At 39.1% G+C, this 21,140-nt stretch overlaps 1 protein-coding gene across 1 annotated transcript in view; it reads right to left on the bottom strand.

Annotated features, from left to right (window-relative positions):
• Positions 1-1,474: 1,474 nt before the first annotated feature.
• Positions 1,475-21,140, bottom strand: part of LOC128383467 (protein Dok-7-like) — a 33,040-nt gene continuing 13,374 nt past the window's right edge. The window contains exons 6-13 of the mRNA XM_053343085.1: positions 17,981-18,079; positions 16,881-17,582; positions 15,104-15,152; positions 14,313-14,695; positions 13,367-13,455; positions 11,402-11,471; positions 4,593-4,760; positions 1,475-1,611 (exon numbers count right to left, since the gene is read on the bottom strand). Coding sequence (XP_053199060.1) covers positions 1,475-1,611; positions 4,593-4,760; positions 11,402-11,471; positions 13,367-13,455; positions 14,313-14,695; positions 15,104-15,152; positions 16,881-17,582; positions 17,981-18,079 — 1,697 coding nt within the window. The remainder of the gene's footprint in view (positions 1,612-4,592; positions 4,761-11,401; positions 11,472-13,366; positions 13,456-14,312; positions 14,696-15,103; positions 15,153-16,880; positions 17,583-17,980; positions 18,080-21,140) is intronic.

Below are 21,140 nucleotides of genomic sequence, written 5' to 3'. Positions count from 1 at the left end.
TACATGGGGGTGGGAGGAGTCCCATATAATCTAGCACTACAAAGACTGAATACACGCATCAAAGCAGTACTGGAGTTATAATTATAAATAATTTACAAGAAAAATAGTATTACAAGAAAAAAAAAGTTGCCTTAGGAGACAGGCACTGTCCTTGAACTCTTTCCATACATCTTTACAGTACATACATTATTTCTTCACATGTATACAATCCACATCACCTTAACAGAAATAAAATGTATTTACAGATATCAAAATAGAGTATCAGGCAAAAAGAATATATTGTCTAAGATGGGTAGCTCTAAAAAGTACAAACCAGTTTTTAAATAATATACCTATGTGTACACACACAATAAGGAATAATAATAAAATAATGCCATTTTAACCATTTTAATGGATTCATGGTCAAACAATCTCCAAACTATATTTCAAATGCATAATTTTGAAATTTAGATATCATGTAATGAGTACCAGAGTCAGTTCTAGGATAAATTAGTTGTTGCTGAAAAAAAAATCCAGCGATTTCCCCCTTTTGCATTATTTATGAACACGTTTCCACAGTAATTCCCATTCCATATGAACTGTGAAGCAGAAAATAAACAAGAGCAACATTGAGATTCTGTTCATATAATGTACACCAATCCATTAGTTATAAACCACGCAAACATTAGTCACCATGCGAAACGTGGAAGAATGAATGGAGAAGCATTAATTATCCTACTCTTACTTATACAAACAGAAATATTGTGAGATACTCAGAATGTTGCAAACTTCAGACTAAGACAAATGGAAAGAGTCCCCCAAATATGAATATGCTGAAAAGAGTTTCTACAAGTGTAACCACGTGGAATCACTGAGGAATAAATGAGCGTAAACTCCTTGTGAGAATAAACACCCTTTCTGCTTCCTCCCCTGTCGCCACCCTGCCTCGTTCTCCCAAACAAGGACAAATACAGCATATTGCATGTTGTTAGGGATGGCCCGAGTGAGCTGTGAAATGCCTCTGCTCTGGGGGATTTATCAGGACCGGTGACTCAGCTCAGCTGGCACATCTTCCTCCAATTTAGCCCGAGGCTCCAGCACTGACATAATGCCATTTAATGGGATGCCACAAAGGAGAGACCAAGATTGAAATGTTGCTCCTGATCCAATGCCAAATCTTTTCAAGGAGGCTTCATCTTTATGTTGCTTTATGATTACAGAAGCAAGTCCGGATCTATGAAAATGCCCACTGAGGCAGATGTCATTTTCTCGGATTTGAGCGTGCGTACAGTAGATTTGCTTTGAGGAATTTCAAAAATAATCTGTATTGACTAGATGGAATCCCACAATAAACCTGTGAGGATATTTCAGGAATAGTCTGGACTGGAAAAAGCCCCATCAGACCCACGTTTTTGCAAACTTTACAGTTGGATGTAGTAGGCTTGGTGCTTGGCAGAAACATCCTGCTGAGATCAACAGTTCAATGGTGAAGAAGTCAATGCGGCGTCCCCTTTCTTCTCAGCTCCAGAGTGTGGAGGCCCTCCTGCCGACCCAGCGCATGCTGTGTACCGACTTTGTGGGCCGTCTCTGTGGCAGTGATGTCAATCTGGGCGTATTTAGTAGAGCTCTTCCCTGTGGAGACACAATACAGAACCTCTTTTAACTTGGCAAAGTCATAGAAAGTGAAATACTAGAATATTCATCACTGGAGTGCTCCATGCCCTCTAGTAGCCTGCTTTGAGAAAATTAAAGGAATATATTGAAATTCTTCACGCTTCTTATTGAAGTTTAGACGAGAAGATGGATACCACACTTATGTCTGTATGGTAGATCGAAGCTGAAGCCATCTTTCGGTTAGCCTAGCTTAGTTTAAAGACTGAAAATCGCAGCAAGTCATCAAGCCATTAGATCTTTATGTGGGTTTTGGACATTGGGTCCAGTGCCTATATCTGAGATCATACAATGCTAGTATGAAGTGTAGTTCATAAGCACACCAATTTAGTAGTTTCAACTCTCTCTGAAGCTTGAAGCAAAACTTCTTGTCATACCATAGTAATTCTGCAAATCTTTCAGAAATTAAAGCACATTTTTGTTGGAGGTGACAGATAAAATAGCTGCTGAATCATCTCAAAAAGATATGCACAATTTCTACAAGGGTTGAAAACAGCCAAACAAACATGTCAACTCTGAGTTCAAAGTGAAGCAGATCTCTGCCCTAGCTGCCAGCATGATTGCTTAATGTATGTGTGTGAGCACGAGCAAGTGTCGCCACACAAAGCTGGAGGAAATGCAAATGATTTGGTTTTTAAATTCTCCTCACGCACTGAATAGTTAGCCATATGCACGCCACTGGCATTACCATAATTCAGTGCCCTTCCTTGTGTGAAAATCAAATAAGTGCAAGATGTCATGGTTTAATTTGCAGACGCAGCTTGTGCATGAATATCACTAAAGTGCATGTCACTGTATCACTGTCTGCTGCTCGAGTTGTGAGTCTTACAGTCTCGTGAAGTCGAGAAATTGAAAACCAGCTACTCAAAGCACATCAGCAGTCCGTGGAGGAGGATCCCATCAGAGCCAGTGAATTCACAGCTGTGATATGAATGCCCTGTGACCCTCTTTCAGTGGCGAGAAGGAACACCCCCCCCTCTCTAAGGTGACAGATTAATGAGGCCGCATGCCGAGATATAAGCTGTATTGCTGACATCAGATATTAACCTCTCTCATGTCAAAGCTCAAGCTCATATTCCTGAGGGCAATGACGCTAATAGTCGACTTGTCCGTCAATTACGGCTCACTACCACATCTCCGATGACACGGACTCAGCTGTCTTTTAGTGAGATGAGAGGAAATCAGCCACAAATGCTGAGGAGCGATTCCTGTAAATCAGACGAAGCGAAATGGAATTACAGAACAATCATGTGTCTAGAGTGTCTTGTCGCCCTCGATTGATATTGATATTCTGGCTCTCTTCAACCGGTCTGCAGGAATCAAACAGTAAATGTGTCATTTAAAAGCTTAATTTTCACGATTCTCCATGCATCAGAAAATGAGCACAAATAAGAAAGCTTTTATGAACAAAAACGTGTTGGTACAGCTGAGGTCACTTTGCTTTGATTGTAATTTATTCAGACAGCAGATTTTTTCCCCCTCACATTTAAACCTTGCATTGCAAGCTGCTCACATCTTATCTGTACCAAAAAAAAAAAAATCCCCATTAGAAATTCATGAGGATTTAATTCATCAATTTCTAACAGATATATAAAAGCAAACTGCATCTACACTTTTCTAGTTCATTATTATGATGATGATTGGCATTTAGAGTGTGTCCACTGAGGGCCTGTTAGCACAGATTCATGCAATGATTAAGATTTATAAAGTGGAACAGTGAATTCATATAAACTAAGCAGGGTTTCGTAACAGCTGCTAATAATAGGTGAACTGTGTACCTAGCCTCGCCACCAATGTAGTTCAAGCACATAAAATTTGACAGATTTGTCCTTTAAAAACAGAACAAATAGAATACTGCGATATCACTGACATTACAAAGTATTACAAATACACTCTAGGGCTGGGAGTCACTTCATTTTTCTATATTAGTATCAAAGTCTTCATACCAAAGCCATACATTAAGAAATAGTGTTTATTTAAATTATATATTTTATAGATAGGAGTCAAAGTTGTTAAATGCCAAATGTTATCTAAACCACAATCAGCAATACAACATTAGCTTCGAGCTAAATGCTACCGTTAGCATGCTAACAACAACAATATTAACATGTGGATGTATAATGTTTATCATGTTCAACATTTGGCAAGTTAGACTGCTCATAGTTGCTAATTAGCAATCACATTAGCATGTCAATTTATTCTGAACTAGACATGAATGTTGGTAATACATTTCAGGGCAATCCATCCTGTAGTTGTTTAGACATTCAACTCAAAACTGAAAATGTCAAACTCTGGTGGCACATAACATGAGATATTTCACTTATCTGAAATATTTCTCAAGATAAATGAGAACTTTGCTAGAATACAAAATCCATACAAAATAGCAATCTGTCCAATAGCTGTTGAGATATTTCAGTCTGGACCGACTGACACTAGAGCTGTCCTTCTAACATGACTAAGGAATAAGTAAACAAGATTGAATCCAACAAGGTAATCGGAGCCAATTTTTGGGTTCACACATTTTGATTGGGACCAAAAAAATAAATCATTAGGAGATGTGACTTTAGAGGACATAATTGAGAAACATATGACTGTAATTACCAGCTCAAAATGGCTCTTCAGAGTTAAAAGGCAAACAAACAAGCAGAAAGATATGGAACAATGTTTTATCAGTTACTTTTGAACCAATACCAAATGAGCAACAGTGAACAGTGAATCCGAGGTTAGGTTTACTATCTTGCATGTTAGTACTCATGATGCTCTCTCTTGTAGAGCATGATTTTCTGATGCATCTTCCTACACAACAGTAACAGCAGGGGAATAATAACCACCTGTTCAACATGGCTACTGTCTACGTAAGTGGTCAATTTTTGGTCAGATTACAGTTGCCTTTAGAAATAAGCACAAGCTCTTATTCGAGGTTATTTCAGATGCTTTCTTACTCTGTGCCTGCAGATGTGCAACAGTCCCTCGTGTGCCTGGCTCCAGCTCCATGTAGTTGAGCTGCTTCTTGGATGTGGGACTAACAGGAATATTTACGTATGTCACACCATCGCCGCGAGGCCTTTCAGGAAGTGTAGGTGCCTCTGGGGGGAAAACGAACACTGCTCCTGTCAATGCAAGGGAAACAACTTGTGAATAAAAATAATGATATATTTACAGTAAAAACTAAACACATTTAAAACACACAAATATTGTGCCTCTCAGTTTTGGTTAATGAGCTGAGCTCCATATAGTCTGTGGTCCCTTTTGATTAAGACAAGAGAAAAGCCTGCTGCAATAATCAAGATGTGAGGAGATAAATCCATGTGCAACAGTTTCTGCATCTATAAAGTTTAAAACAGATCTTTTTGCAGCATTTCTGAGATGATAAAAACACAATAAGATATGTTGCTTAAAACATAAAAAGATTTCTTGGCTGGATATGTTGTAAAAGGTTACCAGTAGTGAAGTAATGAAGCTCAGGTTTGTTCTTTTATCTCAGTGTCTGTAGCTTTGTCTGTAGCCTACACATATTTTCCTTAAAGGTGTAAACCTTGGTGTTAATTCATGTTTATTTTTAGCATCAAATTCCCTCGAAGGGACCAGCAACCAACTTTTTTTTAGTAACAGGTTTTGCCTGTGTAGCTTGATATCTTATATTGCATCTCCCTGCCAAATAACTCTACTGTCATCCAAAAACCATTAAAAGCACATAAAACAGCCATGTAGTTATATTAGGGTGACAACTCTTTCATTACAATGAGCATGGCCAGTGGAATTTAGAGTATTTTACAATGTCTATAATAGAGAAGATTTATGTCAGGCAGTGTTTTGCTCGAGGATGCAGTTTTGTTTACACTTCTGAGAGGACTTCTCTGCACCGGCTGTTTTTATTGTGATGAAAAATGTGTCACCATCATACAATGGGATGTGTCTTTTATGTCTTTGTAACTGTGTATGAACAATATTATAGTTCTACGGCACTCGGAATGCAGCAGGATAAATTCATTGTAGTTTTTCATCTTTTCATAGGATTTTGTTGACAATCATAAAAAGATAAAATAAGAGTCTTATCCTTAAGCAGTAATTATTTGTAACATTAATCAAAAGCCAGGCTGACTAACTCCTGATTAGCAATTATTAAGCACCTCAAGTCAATTAGATTAATTAAAATACAGATATCTGCAATAAAGTGACTATACGCCGGCAGTGACATTATCCAGTAAAGAGCAGACGCAGATATTGGCTCAGCAGTTACACTGGAGCACATTGTATCCCATTGAATTGCCCTTTTCCCCCCCAGAGGCTAATTGTGCATAATTAGCCGATAGGTCCCAAGGATAAATTATGAGAGGCATTATGGTCATTTTGTGCAATAGGGCAGTAAAACACTAACTTATTGCCATTTTAATGTCACCATCAAGCCATTCTGTCAATTCTGTTATGCTGCTGTAAACTTTATGCAAAGCTCCCCATGCAATATGGAATGCCTAGAACATGTGAAAACATGCTGGTGCGTTTACTGACCAGCATGTCATGTTCTTCTTCAAAATCCTAATAAGTTGATATTCCAATAAATCTTTTACAGGAGCAGCTATGTGCTTGTAAAACAAAATTTTAAAAAATGCAAATGAGCTGATTTATCTTCCCCAAAACAACACAGTGTAGCAAAACTCTATTTCTCTATTATATAAAATAGTTAAATGTTAAAAAGCATGTGCATTTGTCCAATTGTTCTTAGCCTAATGCACTAAAAAATAAGCTATTTAAAATTGACTGATGTTCAACACAAACTGTTGTATTATGGGTAATAATAGCCAAAGTTTCAAGAATAGAATAGAATAGCTTAAAGCTTTATTGTCATTATATTAAACACATAATGAGATTACGGGTGCCACTGCATTTGTACTTTTAAGACAACCAGATAAAAACAAGACACACGCAGCGTTCTATTCAAGAATCCATGAAACTGATCAAATACTGTGGTGCAGTCAGCAGATTGAAAAAAAAAAAGGTGTGAAGTAAAACTAGGAAGGAAACATCGCCTTGAACCATTTTATCTGAATAGCTTTTCCTGTCAAACACATAAATTACAGCTGCAGTGATGCCTTAAGTGCTTTGTCTATGTAATTTATTGTGCTAGATAGTTGGTTTCCAGTGACAACAGGAAGTCCCTGATAGCTTTACCTGTCATAAACCTGAAAGCTGGCCAGGATAAAGAGGTGCAGAATCAAGCTCATTGCTGGTTGAATAAATACTGTTTAGCTCAGTGTGTTACTGAACAGCTAGATAAAATGCCTGTATCTACAATATAATGCTGCATAGATGGCTATAACCTTCAACAACATGAACATTTCACTGAAGTATATCTGGAGGATTTCATAACTTGAGCACTTCTGTTGGTGAAAAGCAAACATATGATCAGTTTCTCGTGAACTGTTATACAAACATTTGTTAGAGATGTTGCCTCTGTGCAAATATAACAACTGAGAGACAATAAAGCCAAATAAACTCATACACGGCTGAAATTCCATTTACTGAGTCCCTCTATTTAGCATTTTTAAGCAGTATTCAAACATTTGTAAATGTATACATTTTTATTAATCCATTTGTCAACTATAACGCCTCCTGTGGGTATTCATTAGTGGAGGCTGCTGTATAAACAGATAATGAATGATAATATAGTGAAACATTATTGTAATCATTTAAAATATGTATTCATGAGGAGACCAGTTATTATTATTGACAAAGACTGTACATTAATAAACAATGAAATGTCCTTATATCTAGTATATAAATGCTAATGAAAGAATAGCTGTTACTTGAAAGAGACTACGGTACTTAAATGACTAACATCTCCACCAGCACAGTTACAAATCCACCAAGCCTTTACTTGTCCCCTATATTCATCTACAATCCTCTTTCTCTGATCAACATGTAATTCATGTAAAGCATCTGCAAGAAACAAAAACAAAAAATGTTAAGCTCCAAGCAATCCAATAAACACAGAGCTCTTATACTCTTACTGAAATACTCCAGCAGCACTTCATAAGAAAACACGATATATAAAAAAGCAATATAAACACTGTGTTGTATATGTGCTGATGTTTGAAGATAAAAGAGAATATCTAGATGACTGACAGGTAGATTTTATAACTGCGTGTGCCATCACGTGTGAGGCAATCCCAACTGTAGTAGGCGAATAACAACAGAGTAAATACAGTAAAATCAATGTATTCTTAAAAGTGAAAAATGCTCTATCACATGTGTTGATCCTACTGTATTCTGAAATACTTCATAAACTCTCACATATTTTAGTTTTCACAGTAACTGGAAGATAGTCATGGATTGAAACGTTATTGTTTTGTTTCTGGCCTCATATAATTACTCTATGCTGTAAATGCTGCGTAATATGTAACACTTGGGGACAAATAAAAAGATTCACTCACTAATGACTCTTCCCTTAATGGCAGCTGGTAGTTGCCATTGCCCGCAACTCCAAAGCATGAACCCCAGGGGACACTCATACAATCATTGAGAGGCCATTAGACGCCAGCCGAGTCTCAGTGGGTGTAGCCTTTGGCAACGTCTAAGAGGCCTGATTTCTAATTGATCAGACACCAACCAGCCCTTGCAGAAGTGTGTCATTTTATAATGGCTGCCATTACAATGGTGAGATCACCCACAGGGAGGGGGGGGTGGGGGGCTTTGCAATAATATACTTTCCAAAGCCTCTAGGGTAGATGTTTGAGGCAGTACCTGGCTGTGCTTAGTGACCTGAATTCAAAAAAAGTCAACTGTGTCTGAGGGGAAACACAAGTCTAATGACAGCTGTGTCTTCAGGGTGAGAGCATTTTCAGGGTTTGTTTTCAGCCTTTCACCTGTTGCTGTAGCAGACTGACTGTAGTGTGGAGGTGAAAACACGCCTGAGTGAATCCACAGGAGTGAAGATTGTGCTCAAAGTGCCAACATTTGAGACAGATATTGCAGTTTTCTCATGAGCCCTGTTTACACCTGGCATCAACAGGCGTCTTAGGTCCGATCACAAGTGGACAGCCGAGACACATTACTATTCACACCTGTCTCTATTATGCGTTTTGAGCTGATTTCCACCGTGCACAGTTATTACATCACTCAGACATATTTGTTTCTAGTGCGGGCTAAAGAGCTAATATACATGTACAAGCTATTCAAGTTGTTCAGATTACCACATTTGACACAATATCATATTTTCCCTTCAATTAAAAAGACATACAAATGACTCATATGAACTTAGAAAATGTCCAAACCTCCTTTGGAAATTGTAATGTCATATGCTTAAAGAAACGCTGCCAAGAAGATCCTTTTAAGAATGTTTTTCCTCTTTTTCCGCAGTTTAAATGAGCCAATGCTGCTAAATCCCACCGTGCCCTGGGAGGGATTAGCCATGACCCCACCCACACACACTAAACTCAGCACTGCCAGCTGCATTTTTCCACCTTGTAACCCTCCCTCCTAGGAGCAGGTGCACAGACCAACCAGAGCATGATCCCTCACTGGCTTCCCATTGCAACTCGGGATCAATCTACAGGTAGCACTGCCAGGGATTCAAGCCCAGTCTCAATGGTAGCGGGCAGGTTTTTCCCCAAGATGTTGAAATTTTGCAGATTTTCTCTCCAACAGCACTAACATCAACCAGAGCAACCAGATTAAACACTTACTCCTGAGACTAAAGGCCCCTGTGCCGCAGCAGGTTGCCCCTCATATCAACAGTAGTCCTAAACTGCATTGTGAGACATGTCTACTGACAGCCAATTTTAAGAATTAGCGAACAAAAGCAGCCTGCTTCAACTCTGACAGCATCCAAAATTCAGCACCAGTGACAGCTGCCATGACTAATGTTTACAAACCAGCCAGCATTATGAAATGATTCAAAATGGACTTGCTGAGGTTGCTATTGTGTATGAAGCCCACCACTGTCTTTGGTATTCTATAAAACGTGCAGGTGTGCTTTCCATTGCTGCACCCTCTTAATTTAATATACTGTGTTGAGTAGGTTCATTCTTTTTATTATTTGTTTTTATTCTTCCACTTTTTATTTGTTTGTCTCTCTTCAATTATTTGTATGTTCACATTAAAAGAAAAACAGGGACCAGCCAATAGGGAAACACACACTACAATAGTAAAGATGTAACAGAGTGAGATGTGAAACTATTTCAATTTGCTCTGTTTTCTCAATAAAAACATAATTGTCAAAACCCAACTGACTCACGTTCTTTGAATAGTAATAACCGCAGCAGATTGGTTTCTGTTTTTGCTGCATTTTAAAAACCTGACAATTATTAATTCATCAGGAATTCATTGCACGTCTAACATGTTTCAAAACTAACATTGTACATTCTGACGCTGATTGCAATCAAGATTTTTCGAAACCCATCTTGCACAGTGTGACATGTATAAACCTGCAAGATTGTTGTGTTGGTCCCACAGCTAAAACTGTCCCAACAGAAATCTTAATGCCTATGCACCAGGGTAGCCTAAATAGCTGTTTTAATGTGGAGCTAAAATAAGTAAACATCACCTGTCTCAGCTGCTAACTGCACTGTTTTATGAAATCAGGAATAAAAAAATAAAATTTCATCCTTGTGTCAGTTGCCATTGATCCTGCATGTCACATAAACATGAGCCACTAGACTTGGCCACCTCCTGCACGTCCCCGTCCATTAAGTGCCTGCTGAGGCAGGATGATGGGAACGATGAGCCGTGTGTGTGTGTAGGTACATGAACATGACTGATGGGTTTGGTGCCACATTGTGACAACTGCTGGGACTTCCTAGAGCAGGTGTGCATTAGACTGAGGGCATGTTTCTGGGTGCAGGATGCTTAAGTGGCCAAACGTCCCCTGACAACTTGTCCTCTCTCCTCACTTCAGGACAGGTATCCCGTTTGGCTACAAACGTTTTTTCCTCTCAACACAATTGGCTCTTAGGTAGGTCAAGTTTGTAGCGATACATTAAATGCAGATAAATAAATAGATGTTCATGCTTCTGTGTTTGAAAGCTACTAGGCAGACAATCGATAACAAAATACCACTTCCAAGTTCAAGAATGAGCTTTTATGCTTGACCTTTTTCCCAGCTTGTCACTTGTGTAAAAAATAATGGTAACTGAAAGCGATGCAGCATGAAAATATGAAAGAATGGAACATTTTCTGATAAAAACTTAAGATTGGAAAAAACGTCAAAACAGACCTGGTTTTTTGAAATATCACCAGGGTTTTATGCTTATTTCAGTGACTTGAATGTAATGATAACACATGAGAGGCATAATCCATTCACTACTACTACTCACTACTAACTACTCACTTTTAGCAGTCTTGGACATCAGATATAACTTTTGAAGTACTGCATATGCTATATAGAGGTAGCCACCTCCCATCAATATTGGACTTAAACATTATGTGTGTGGTGCCAGCTTGCTATTTCTGACACTAAATGAGCCTCATTTCATTTATTTATTCATTTCAATTCATACACGCCAAACAACAGGTAATGTGTTTGTAACTGTGTTGATTCAGGTGCATGACTCATCAATTTAATTCACTTTCCATAAGTGGGTCCTGATTATTGTAAGAAGCCTGGGTACTGTGCAGCTGAAAGGAAATAACAGAATCCATCTGTGCAGCGACAGACCAATAATCTGCATATAGTTGTCTGGCCTGGTTGAAAAACAAAACAACCAAAAAACAACTTTATTATGTTGATTACTTGATGTCAGGATGTCTCACTCACCCTCAGTCTCTTGAAAGAACCTCTGCTGACCACAGTTGACCATTAGCTCATACTTGCTTTTCTCTTCTGCCTGCAAAACATACAGACAGGGATCACAGTTGATTATAATTTGCAGTGAATGACGAACCTATAGCTTGTGCCCATGTTTATTACATAACAAGTGTGACGTTGACTTGCTCCTCAACAGCTCAGTGGACATGTCAGGAGTATGTGTAGGCAGAGAGGCAGATATTCAGGATTTACTGAAAGCTCAGGGCTATGAAACATCGCCTGCGATGCCTCATCGTTATGGATGGGTAACCATGCCTTTCAAATTGCTACCCCATAATCTGTGGTTCCAGACTATCAACTAAACCATCAAGGTGTGAACATCAGTGGTGGAGTGCAGTCATATTGCTCTCATTGTCACAGAGGCCACTGCAAGGGATTCATTGATCATCATGCTCAGAGTGAATGAGCATAGCACATAAACGCTCATATCAGTAATGAACTGATGTAACTGACTTTATTGCCTCATTTCTTAGCAGTTGGACACTCAGAATGTCATTTACTAGCATCATCATGTTCCATATGAGAGCACTAAAGAGATAAAAATGAATAAAAGGATGGAAAAATGAACTGAATTTATCAAATTATCAATACATTGTTTGCCATATAGTGAAAGGACTAGTGCGCTATATATAGAAAGAGAGTACAGAAGTGGAGCCAGAAACTGCTCATCTGAATTTTTAATCTGAATCTGTTTAATGTCAAGCATGCAAGACTGTATCTTGGCATTTACTCAACAAATGACACATACAAGAATAAAAATAGAACAAAAGTAAGGTCAAAATAAATATGGGACAAACTGAGTCATATTAAAATTACATCTAAAATTTAAATCTAGTGGTTAGTTTAGCATAAAGGGGGAAATGGCTAGCTAGCTCTCTAAAATCTACAAAATCTGTCTAGTGTCTACCACCACTTCCTAAATTAACATGATGATAATTGTTTAAATACATACAAAAAACAATATAACTTTTAGTTTAGCAGTGTAACGCTAACTGTATTTCTTCCCTTTCAATTTTTAAGCTAAGCTAAACCATCTCAATAGGTCTAGCTTAGTGCTTATCACACAGACATGAAATCTCCTCAATGAACACTGAGAAAATGTCTAATTATTACTTTAAACTGAGAATAGCTACATCAACCAGTGACATTTAACCAGACGTTCAACCAATTAGCCACAGCGCAGAACTGGCCTTTAGCCATTTATGCTAGCCAGTAAACAGTTATCAGGATGAACATTATCACAAGTAAGCCGACTCTGTACTGTATATAGATACTCTCATGCCTCTTAGACACTTCAGGAATATAATTAATAACTGTTCACTGCCTGTTTAACTGATTATGTTGTTTATGTATGTTTCCTTGTTTCTGTTTATTTTTCCATGTCTAATGTCAGTACCATTGTAAATGAGGGTCGCCCTGAATGGTTTTCTGAGAATCTTAAATAAAAGTTATGATAAAATATCATGCACTGATGTATTTTTTTAAAGTAGTTACATTTGTCAACATGTAGGTACATTTATTGCAGTTTTGTTGAAATTGTTTTAGAAGCGTCTACCCTCCAGAAAGTCCTGCCAATTTAACTGCATCACAAACTGCAGCCCCCCAAATGACCCTAAAGTTGAAGCTGAGTGTAGTAATCCAACACACTCATGAGATAACTCACTGGTGCTGTCAAATGCTGAGTGAACACATTTTTCCAAGTTCAATTTCAGATATTAATTGAGCTGCTTTAAAAATCTGACATATAAGAGCCGTTATTCCTTCTCTACAATCCCCAATCAATTTGTATTCCCCCTGATATCAGATGTTTTCACAGAAATGTTTGGCTCAACTCAGAGCACAATGAGTTACACAGCCAAAATGTGTGAGCGGTTGATAGCATAAAGCGGATTAGAGAGTTTTGGATTGGCCTACCTCTGAGTTTCTCTCCGGTGCCCGACTCTCCATGATCTCATAAGCAGGATCAACTCTGCGTCTTTCCTCTTTACTATTAAGCCTTTTGTCTGGTGGTGGAGAAAAATATAGTGTGCTTTAAAAATAAGAAACCATACTGTGCCAATATCCAGTAGAGAAATTAATCCCACAGTGTTCTTTTTTAATCCATTTTGTGAATGGAAGCAGACTGAAAGTGCTTGCTGGGTATAAATGCATGAATTCCTGCAGATCCAATAGAGAACAAAAAACAGTGAAATGATTACTCATGTCACAATAATAACACAAATTATAACACATGCTGTCTGGTACTCTCAATAAGGGCTCTATTAGATAATGTACAAGGGACAGACACATCACTACATGCATGCTGGGAAAGAGTTTGAACATGCAGCAGACAGTTTAGTGTAATTTCCTGTACTGTTTAAACACAACCTTTAAACTACTGAAACACTGATATCACTGATACTTTCAATCCTTAATGACTCACAATATTATCTGACTATAGCATTTTACAGATTGGTATTAGTATCAGCCCAATGTATATTGGCTTTGAGACTCGTACTGAAATGTGAGACCAAATAAAAACCAATAATTTCCCTTTATAAAAAGGCATCTTATTAGAAAGTGGTACTCAATTTCTTTTAAATGCTCAAATATCAGTCCACCTGCAGTAGAGCCAATGTGTCATTTCTAATTTCCTATTTTTCAGACTTCAAAATGCTCAGATGCACAAGACACAGAACAAAAGAAATCATAGAGTGCAGAGAGAAACCAAGCAGATGATTAAACAAAAGAAGCCCAGAGGAAAGTGTTTTTTTATTGATTACAAAGAAGAGAATACAGGGTCCATTTCAAAAGGACTGAAGAGGAAAAGGATACCAAATGCGACGCAGGAGCTTTGTAATCAGCTCAAGTGGCCTCTTACCTTCACTGGTCACTGTCTGACCATTCATCTCCTCATACTGACACGGCCCGTCCACGCTCTGTGATCCATGACCGTGAGCTTGATATCGCAGCTCCTCATTAGCAGCGCCTTCATGTTGTTGACTTGTCTTCTGGTGCAGCTCAGTTACGTTGGTGGAAATGTTTCTGTTGCGGTACATTTCAACAGGTGGAACCCGTGGAGGAGGGTGGCAGTGCTCTCTTAGACACTTTAAACAGTTTTCATAAATGACAGCTCTTTTGTCTTGCTGGGAATCTTGTAATCGTGTGGCAGTTGGTGCCGATTTGAGCTCATTTCCAAATGCAGGGCTCATTGACTCATACAAGTTCAGTGAGTTAGACTTTGCCTCTGGCTCTCTACCCGCACTTGGATAGCCGAGGAGATCAGCTAAGAGACTGGCTAATTTCTCTCTTCCTTTTTTTGGCAACAGTGATTCCTCACTTGTCTTCAGTGTTTGCTTCTCAGAGCCGCAGGATTTCTTCAGAATTGTCTTTACTGCAATATTGTATTCACTGCCAGTGATGGTTCTGCATGGTGATTTGTCAACACTTTGATCTGCTGGGGTTGAAAATATAATGTTCTGGAGGCAAAAACCCTTCAACACACTTTGATTTCTGTCCAAAATGCAGATCTTTTAATCAAATCAGCAAGCGGCTGCTACAGCAAATCACCAAAGCTGTTTTCTGAACATTGAACATGCAACAAAATCTGTTCATGCATGCAAGAACAAAGGCATGCAGTGTGCAAAGAACACTGCAGCTGATTACACTTACCTGGTATGGCAGGTATCGTTGAACCACTTGCAGGGGTAAACGATGTCCCCTGTGAAATGATATGGAAAACGATACTAATTAGATTATAACTGCAACCTCAAAATAAACACCAGTAAACAAACACTGTAGCCTGTTTTCTTAACATGATGAAGGGTTTAGTCTCTACATCTAGAAATGTACTTAATTTACATTTCTAAAGTGTGAAGTGTCACGTCTATTAACACTCTGAATCCACAACAGCATATTTCAGTCTTCCACTTTGTTTGTTCTCACAGATTTATTCTCTATTACTCTTACACAGTCGGAGTCTGATGACAACAGCATGACTGCAATTATAGTATAATTAAAATAATGATCATGCATTTATAGATGTATTTAAAAATGTGAAATGCATTTAGTAATGGTTTCATGTTTTGGTTTTGGACTAGCCCTTTAGCTGTGAGCCAATAAACACTTCAGGGGTGGATTGTGCTGCTCAGGCTGAGGGTGATAAATGCCCTCCCTCACTGCTCATGCCTGATCCATCAGCTTCTAGCCAATAACTCTCATGTTTAATTTAGTTTGCTGGGAACTGAAGTGAAACAAAGAGAACAAATCATTTATCCAGGAAGATGTTAAAAAAAAAGGTAATCAAACATAATTTGCATTTTTTAACTAAATGCCCTACCAGCAGATGGAGCTGTATGTTGGCATATTCAATAAATTGACAGAGGAGAAAAGGGCTTTCATTAATATTGCTCCACATTGTATTTTTCAAAATAAATTAAGTCACAGCTCATGCTCAACATTTAAGAAGCTGCTGTGCATGACTACATTTAACAATGTGCAGCATAACAGCAAAGCAGGATCTGTCTCATAATAAAAAGGAAAAAAACTAAATCATCCAAAAATCTAACAGGATTTTCTTCAGCTACAGAAACTCACCAAGGCAAGACAATAGAAGACATGATTCTCAATAAAACTCCATGATTAGCAAATCAAGACAAAACCTCACACAATAAGATAACTAAACCTTGTACAGTAGCTCACCGAATTCATACTGAGAAGATTTTACAAGCAGAGCAAGACCTCAGAAGCTCATTTTGTATCTTGGGTGTAGGGATAGCAATTAAACTTGGATGGCATTTATTTTAGAGTTTATATGTGCTGCTCATTAAAAAAAGAGAACACTCACTAAGTAACTGCTGAGAGTAAGCTTACAAGCCATTAAATATCCATGAAAAATAACAGTTCCCTATAATATCCACAAACAGAATAAGAGTTGTAAAAAGGAGAGAGGAAAAACTGCAAGTCACTCACAACTCACAAGGTCTAAATCTCCTGGATACAATGACAGTGTCAACCTCGGTTGGCTGCCGAGATGCTAACTTGTGAGACAGATGGGCTGTGGGACTATGAGTTGTTAGTTGGCATCACCGTCAGCCCGCACGATACCACAAAGGTCACACTGACAGCAAGCTACAGAACAGATGATACAGTGATGATGAGACCTGCTCACACAAGCTGCTACTGTATGACAGCGAGTTGCACGACGGAGCACATTCGGGACCCCGTTTGAAAGGGAAAGGTGTACGTTTTTTAAGTTTTAAAACAAACAGATGGCAAACGATACTAGAAATGTACATGTTTTTGGATGGGAAGCGTACATTTGAAAAGAAAAAAAAAAATTTCCATCTTACCTTAAATCCACCACACACTGAACAAATGGTCACGATTGTTTTGGAGACAGATGTGAGAGAGCTGCAGATGTGATAGGAGTCAGAATGTTGACTGTCACTAGAGGGCGCCACCTTGGTTTTCTTGCTCTCCTCTGAGGGGCCTTGTAAGTGTTCACTCATAGACTGTCTTTCATGAGTTTCTAAGTGACCCTCACAAGTCATGGCACTACTTTTATCCCCCTTCAAAGACTCTAAAGGAGCAGGGGTGCTCTTAGTTAATGTGGAGGGTTCATTGTCTTTGGCACCCCCACTTCCCTCCTGTAACAGACTCTTGGGAGTGTCATACAGATATCTAACTGATGTCGGCACCTGGTACTCATGTCCTGAAACAGAGGTGCAAGTACAAGGGCTCAATTCTTGAGCCAAGTGTGGGGGCAAGCTGAAAACAGACCCAAATTCCTCTCCGGGGGTAATATCCAGGCTCCCTGTGTAGGAGGAGAAACTTCCAGAGTAAGAGGAATGGCTGCCGGTGGCAATGCCGCTGTCGGATGAACTCTGACGGCCAATTTCCTGTAGCTGCCGGGGCGCCTTGGCTACAGGCCGGTTTCCGCCTCCCTGGTTGATGGAGAGCTTCTCGACGCTCTGTAGTGCCACTTTAGCGCCCACGTGGCTGAGGTTGTCAGATGGGGTGGAGGCCGGTTCAGTCCAAATGGCCAGCCGGCTGCCAATACTGCAGTCTGATTGGCTGGTGTCAGAGGCGTCGGAGGAACCAGATATGCTGCGGTCATCTCCCCCGGCAGACGGGCAGTAGGTGGATGAGACTGCCATGGACAGCATTTATTAAACTTAAATGAATTTAATCAACACCTCTAACAAAAACATTGCTTTCATCAATAAAGCATATTAAAGCATCATAATGTCATTAGGCCTGTTTTTCCTCTGCAACCTCTCTCCCCGGTATTCGCCACATAATAGGAACAATAAATCAGCTGTGTGAGTAATGTCAAATCTGCAAACTTAATTTGAATCTAAGTACAACATGATTAAAAGCCAATGTTTCATTTGCACTCCTTGGAGGGGAGGAGGGCTCACCGCAGTGAAAGAATGATTATAGTTGCTTTGGGGTAATTATAAAATGAAAGATTTGTAGAACAGGCTTGTAGTTGGAGTTTTTAAATGTTTTTTTTAATTCATTGTGACATTACAGTGCATAATTTACCTGTACTGCTCCTGTGAGAGAGCATGCTCAGTCGTTTCTCCAGCTCCTGTGCTTCGTGGTTCAATCTCTCCTCCGTAGTAGCCTGACTGGCACTCGGATCTGCACAGAAAAGAGTGTATAATTAATATATGTATAAAACTTGTATTGTATCCCCAAAAAAAATGATTATGATTGTAAGAAACTAAAAATATATATCTCTCTGAGCGGTTAATCAAACTAACAAGGGACGTGGTAGGTTTAGCGAGTGTGACACGGGATCAAATGTGACGCAGCTGAGCATTTTGTAGTGCAGTGACACAGACACAGCTGTGAAAACACATCCAGCTACGCCAGAGAAACACAAAGTGACACTGTAACCGCAAGGGTCTCGCTCATCTTCCCTTGGCATTATGCAAGCTACATCCACAACAACAGATACCATGTCAGAGTTAGACTAATGCACAAAAAGATCAACAGTACAACAGCAAACACGTTGGCAGAAGTGGTGTGCGCTATTGTTTCGTATCGGAGTGTAACAGGCCTCTGGAGGGGCAGAGAATAGGGTCACACAGGGGGGAACACCTTGCAGTATTTGTCCAACACTACAAGGTTTATTAATAGTGCTGCCACGTGGCTCTGTTGGTACGCACGCTGCTGCTGGTGGCTAAAGATTGTTGGTGCTGTGCAAGGATCTAATGTACCTTGGACCACCAAGGTCAACTTTAACACGGTATCGATTGTTTTAAATCCATCCACGGCTGCAACGGGGATGTGGCAAATGAAGCACAACTCTGCAAATGGTTTAGATGACGTCTTACATGCGCTCCGTCAACATACACGCTTCACAAATGTGTCCTCAAATTTAAAAAGAAAAATGGTAGTGTTGATTACGGATACCTCCTCTTTCCTTTTGCCTTCATGTTTTGTCTCAAAGACCAAAGCTTTATTCATATACTATATGTTTTACCTAATATATCTGTTTATCTATAAAAAATATATTGTAATTATACTTTTGTTGATATTGTTATTCCTTATCTATACTTCATTTGTGGAACAGACTTCAATATATATAAAGTAGTTTGACATTATGTTCTACTGTTGTAAAAGCACTGCTCACTCAGTTCCATTTGATTTTAAAGAGCATTAGTCCACAAAGGTGTGGCTCTTCGGCTCACATGTTCAGGTATGTGCGACAGGTGTAATTTATTCCCAGAGCAGATCATTACCACAATTACTGAGGGCAGAATCTGTCACCATGTGTCGCCAGAATAAGCAAATATTTTAGATTAAGTATTGTTGAAACAAAAGAAGGAAAAAAAGCAATAAATATCTATTATTTTTCCTATTCCTATATCCTGTTTGATTTCTGCTATTATTGCCAGCACCACACAAAGACTTTGGTGTGCTTTGGTCTTCACTTCTACTGCTGTATACTACCATGCACATCATCATACAAACACCAGGATGCACAGATAGATTGTGCAACTATGTATCCACATAAGATATTTAATTTCACATTGTTATCTGTCAGATTTTAACTTAATCATACTAGTACTAGAACATTTAAAAACATGAAATCACTACCTTATATAAAAGTTTAACCATGACATTTGCTTTGTATAGTGAGAAGATTTTAAAATGGTTTTCTCATTATAACCAGATTTCAAGTCTGTTGCAATTCGACTCTCAACATTTTTGAGTTTACAGTCAGACAAAAATCTGTTTTTCGTCATTTTTGTCTAGTGTTTAATGTTCCTACTTTAAAAACCAAAAGAAAAATAACTTCAAAAGAACTGAATCCTTGTACTTCCACAGTAGTAAATTGGCTTTTTCTCAACAAATCCCAGGTCAAAACCAGCAAAAGCTGCTTGCCGCTTGTTATATTACTGATCAAACAGCAGCAGGAAATGAAGACGCTGAGGTAAACTTTAATTGTATCTCTTCATATCTTCTCTTTGTTGCCAGAGACACTGCAGTTTCTTTTTGGAATCAGCCATGTTGAAGTTAAATATCTGTTTATCTGTACGTATTGTTTACGCTGTGGTTGGCGTACATGCGATTTTGTTGATCTGACGCACCGGGTCGTCAATTCAACTCAGTATAAGTGGTATGTTTTGTGTGCCAAGGTTAAATGGAGTGGAAATCCTGCCCACCCGGCTTTAACAAACACTGTGCTGGTTAAGTATTGAAGTGCGTGTTTTGGGTTACATTTCCTTCACTGACGAGTGTCTCATCCTCTCCCACCCAAGCTCCACTTTGGCCTCCTCCTCCTCCTCCTTCTCCCCTTTGACCAAACTAGCATTTTACAGCTCTTAAAACGCCTAAGTAAATGTCCTCTTCAGTCTGTGGTTTTAAGAAACAACACACTATAATCAATTAAGAGCACAAGACTGTCATTACAAATCCTAAAATCGTATATTCTCTACGTGTCAAATCATAGTTTAGTTTTATCTAACTAGCTGGTCAACATCTTCAAACATCATCTGTAATTTAACTTGTACGTTCAGGTCTTTAAGTTCCTGGATGTCCGCTTGTTTTACATTTTCCATCCTTGGAGACTAACTTTTATGGTGATGAAGGCTCAAAAATGGTCTCGGTGGGAATAAAGTCGGTATCCTTGAGACAGAACAAAGAGCAGAGAGAGGTGGAAAGTCTATAGCACGCAAGGGTGACAAACAGATAACTGAGCCTGGGAACATAACAGCAATTAATCAAAATAGCGTCTACGGGAGAGGCGAGCAGATTTAGTCAGGAGCTATGTAGGACAAAGACACAGACAAGGACTGTGAGGTGAACCATAAGTGAGAACACGAGAAACGCAATTAAGGAGAGCAAAGAGACAGAGTATTAAAATGAGAGAAAGGGGAGGCGCTGGGTGACCCGGGTATGAAATGAAGGAGGAGGGGAGGCGGTGGAATCCTGTGGATGAGGTTACACACATGCCCGGAGTGATTAGGAGGCTTTGGCTGCTCTGCTTGTGTGAACTGTGACTTTGACCCCTCGCTCCCCCTCTGACATCCTCACTGCTATTTATTCTACTACGCACAACAATAATAGGCATATGAGCTCAACCTGCGATTGGGGAGCGAGATGTGTGAAAACCAGAATATCCACGAGCGCCCACAGCTGCCCGGTCTCTTGTAAAGTTGCAGACTGGGTGAGAACATTCTTTTAAAAGTGC

The sequence above is a fragment of the Scomber japonicus genome, chromosome 22 (assembly GCF_027409825.1).
Source record: "Scomber japonicus isolate fScoJap1 chromosome 22, fScoJap1.pri, whole genome shotgun sequence".
In the NCBI taxonomy this organism is placed as follows: domain Eukaryota; kingdom Metazoa; phylum Chordata; class Actinopteri; order Scombriformes; family Scombridae; genus Scomber; species Scomber japonicus.
This window is presented reverse-complemented; position numbering and strand designations above follow the sequence as displayed.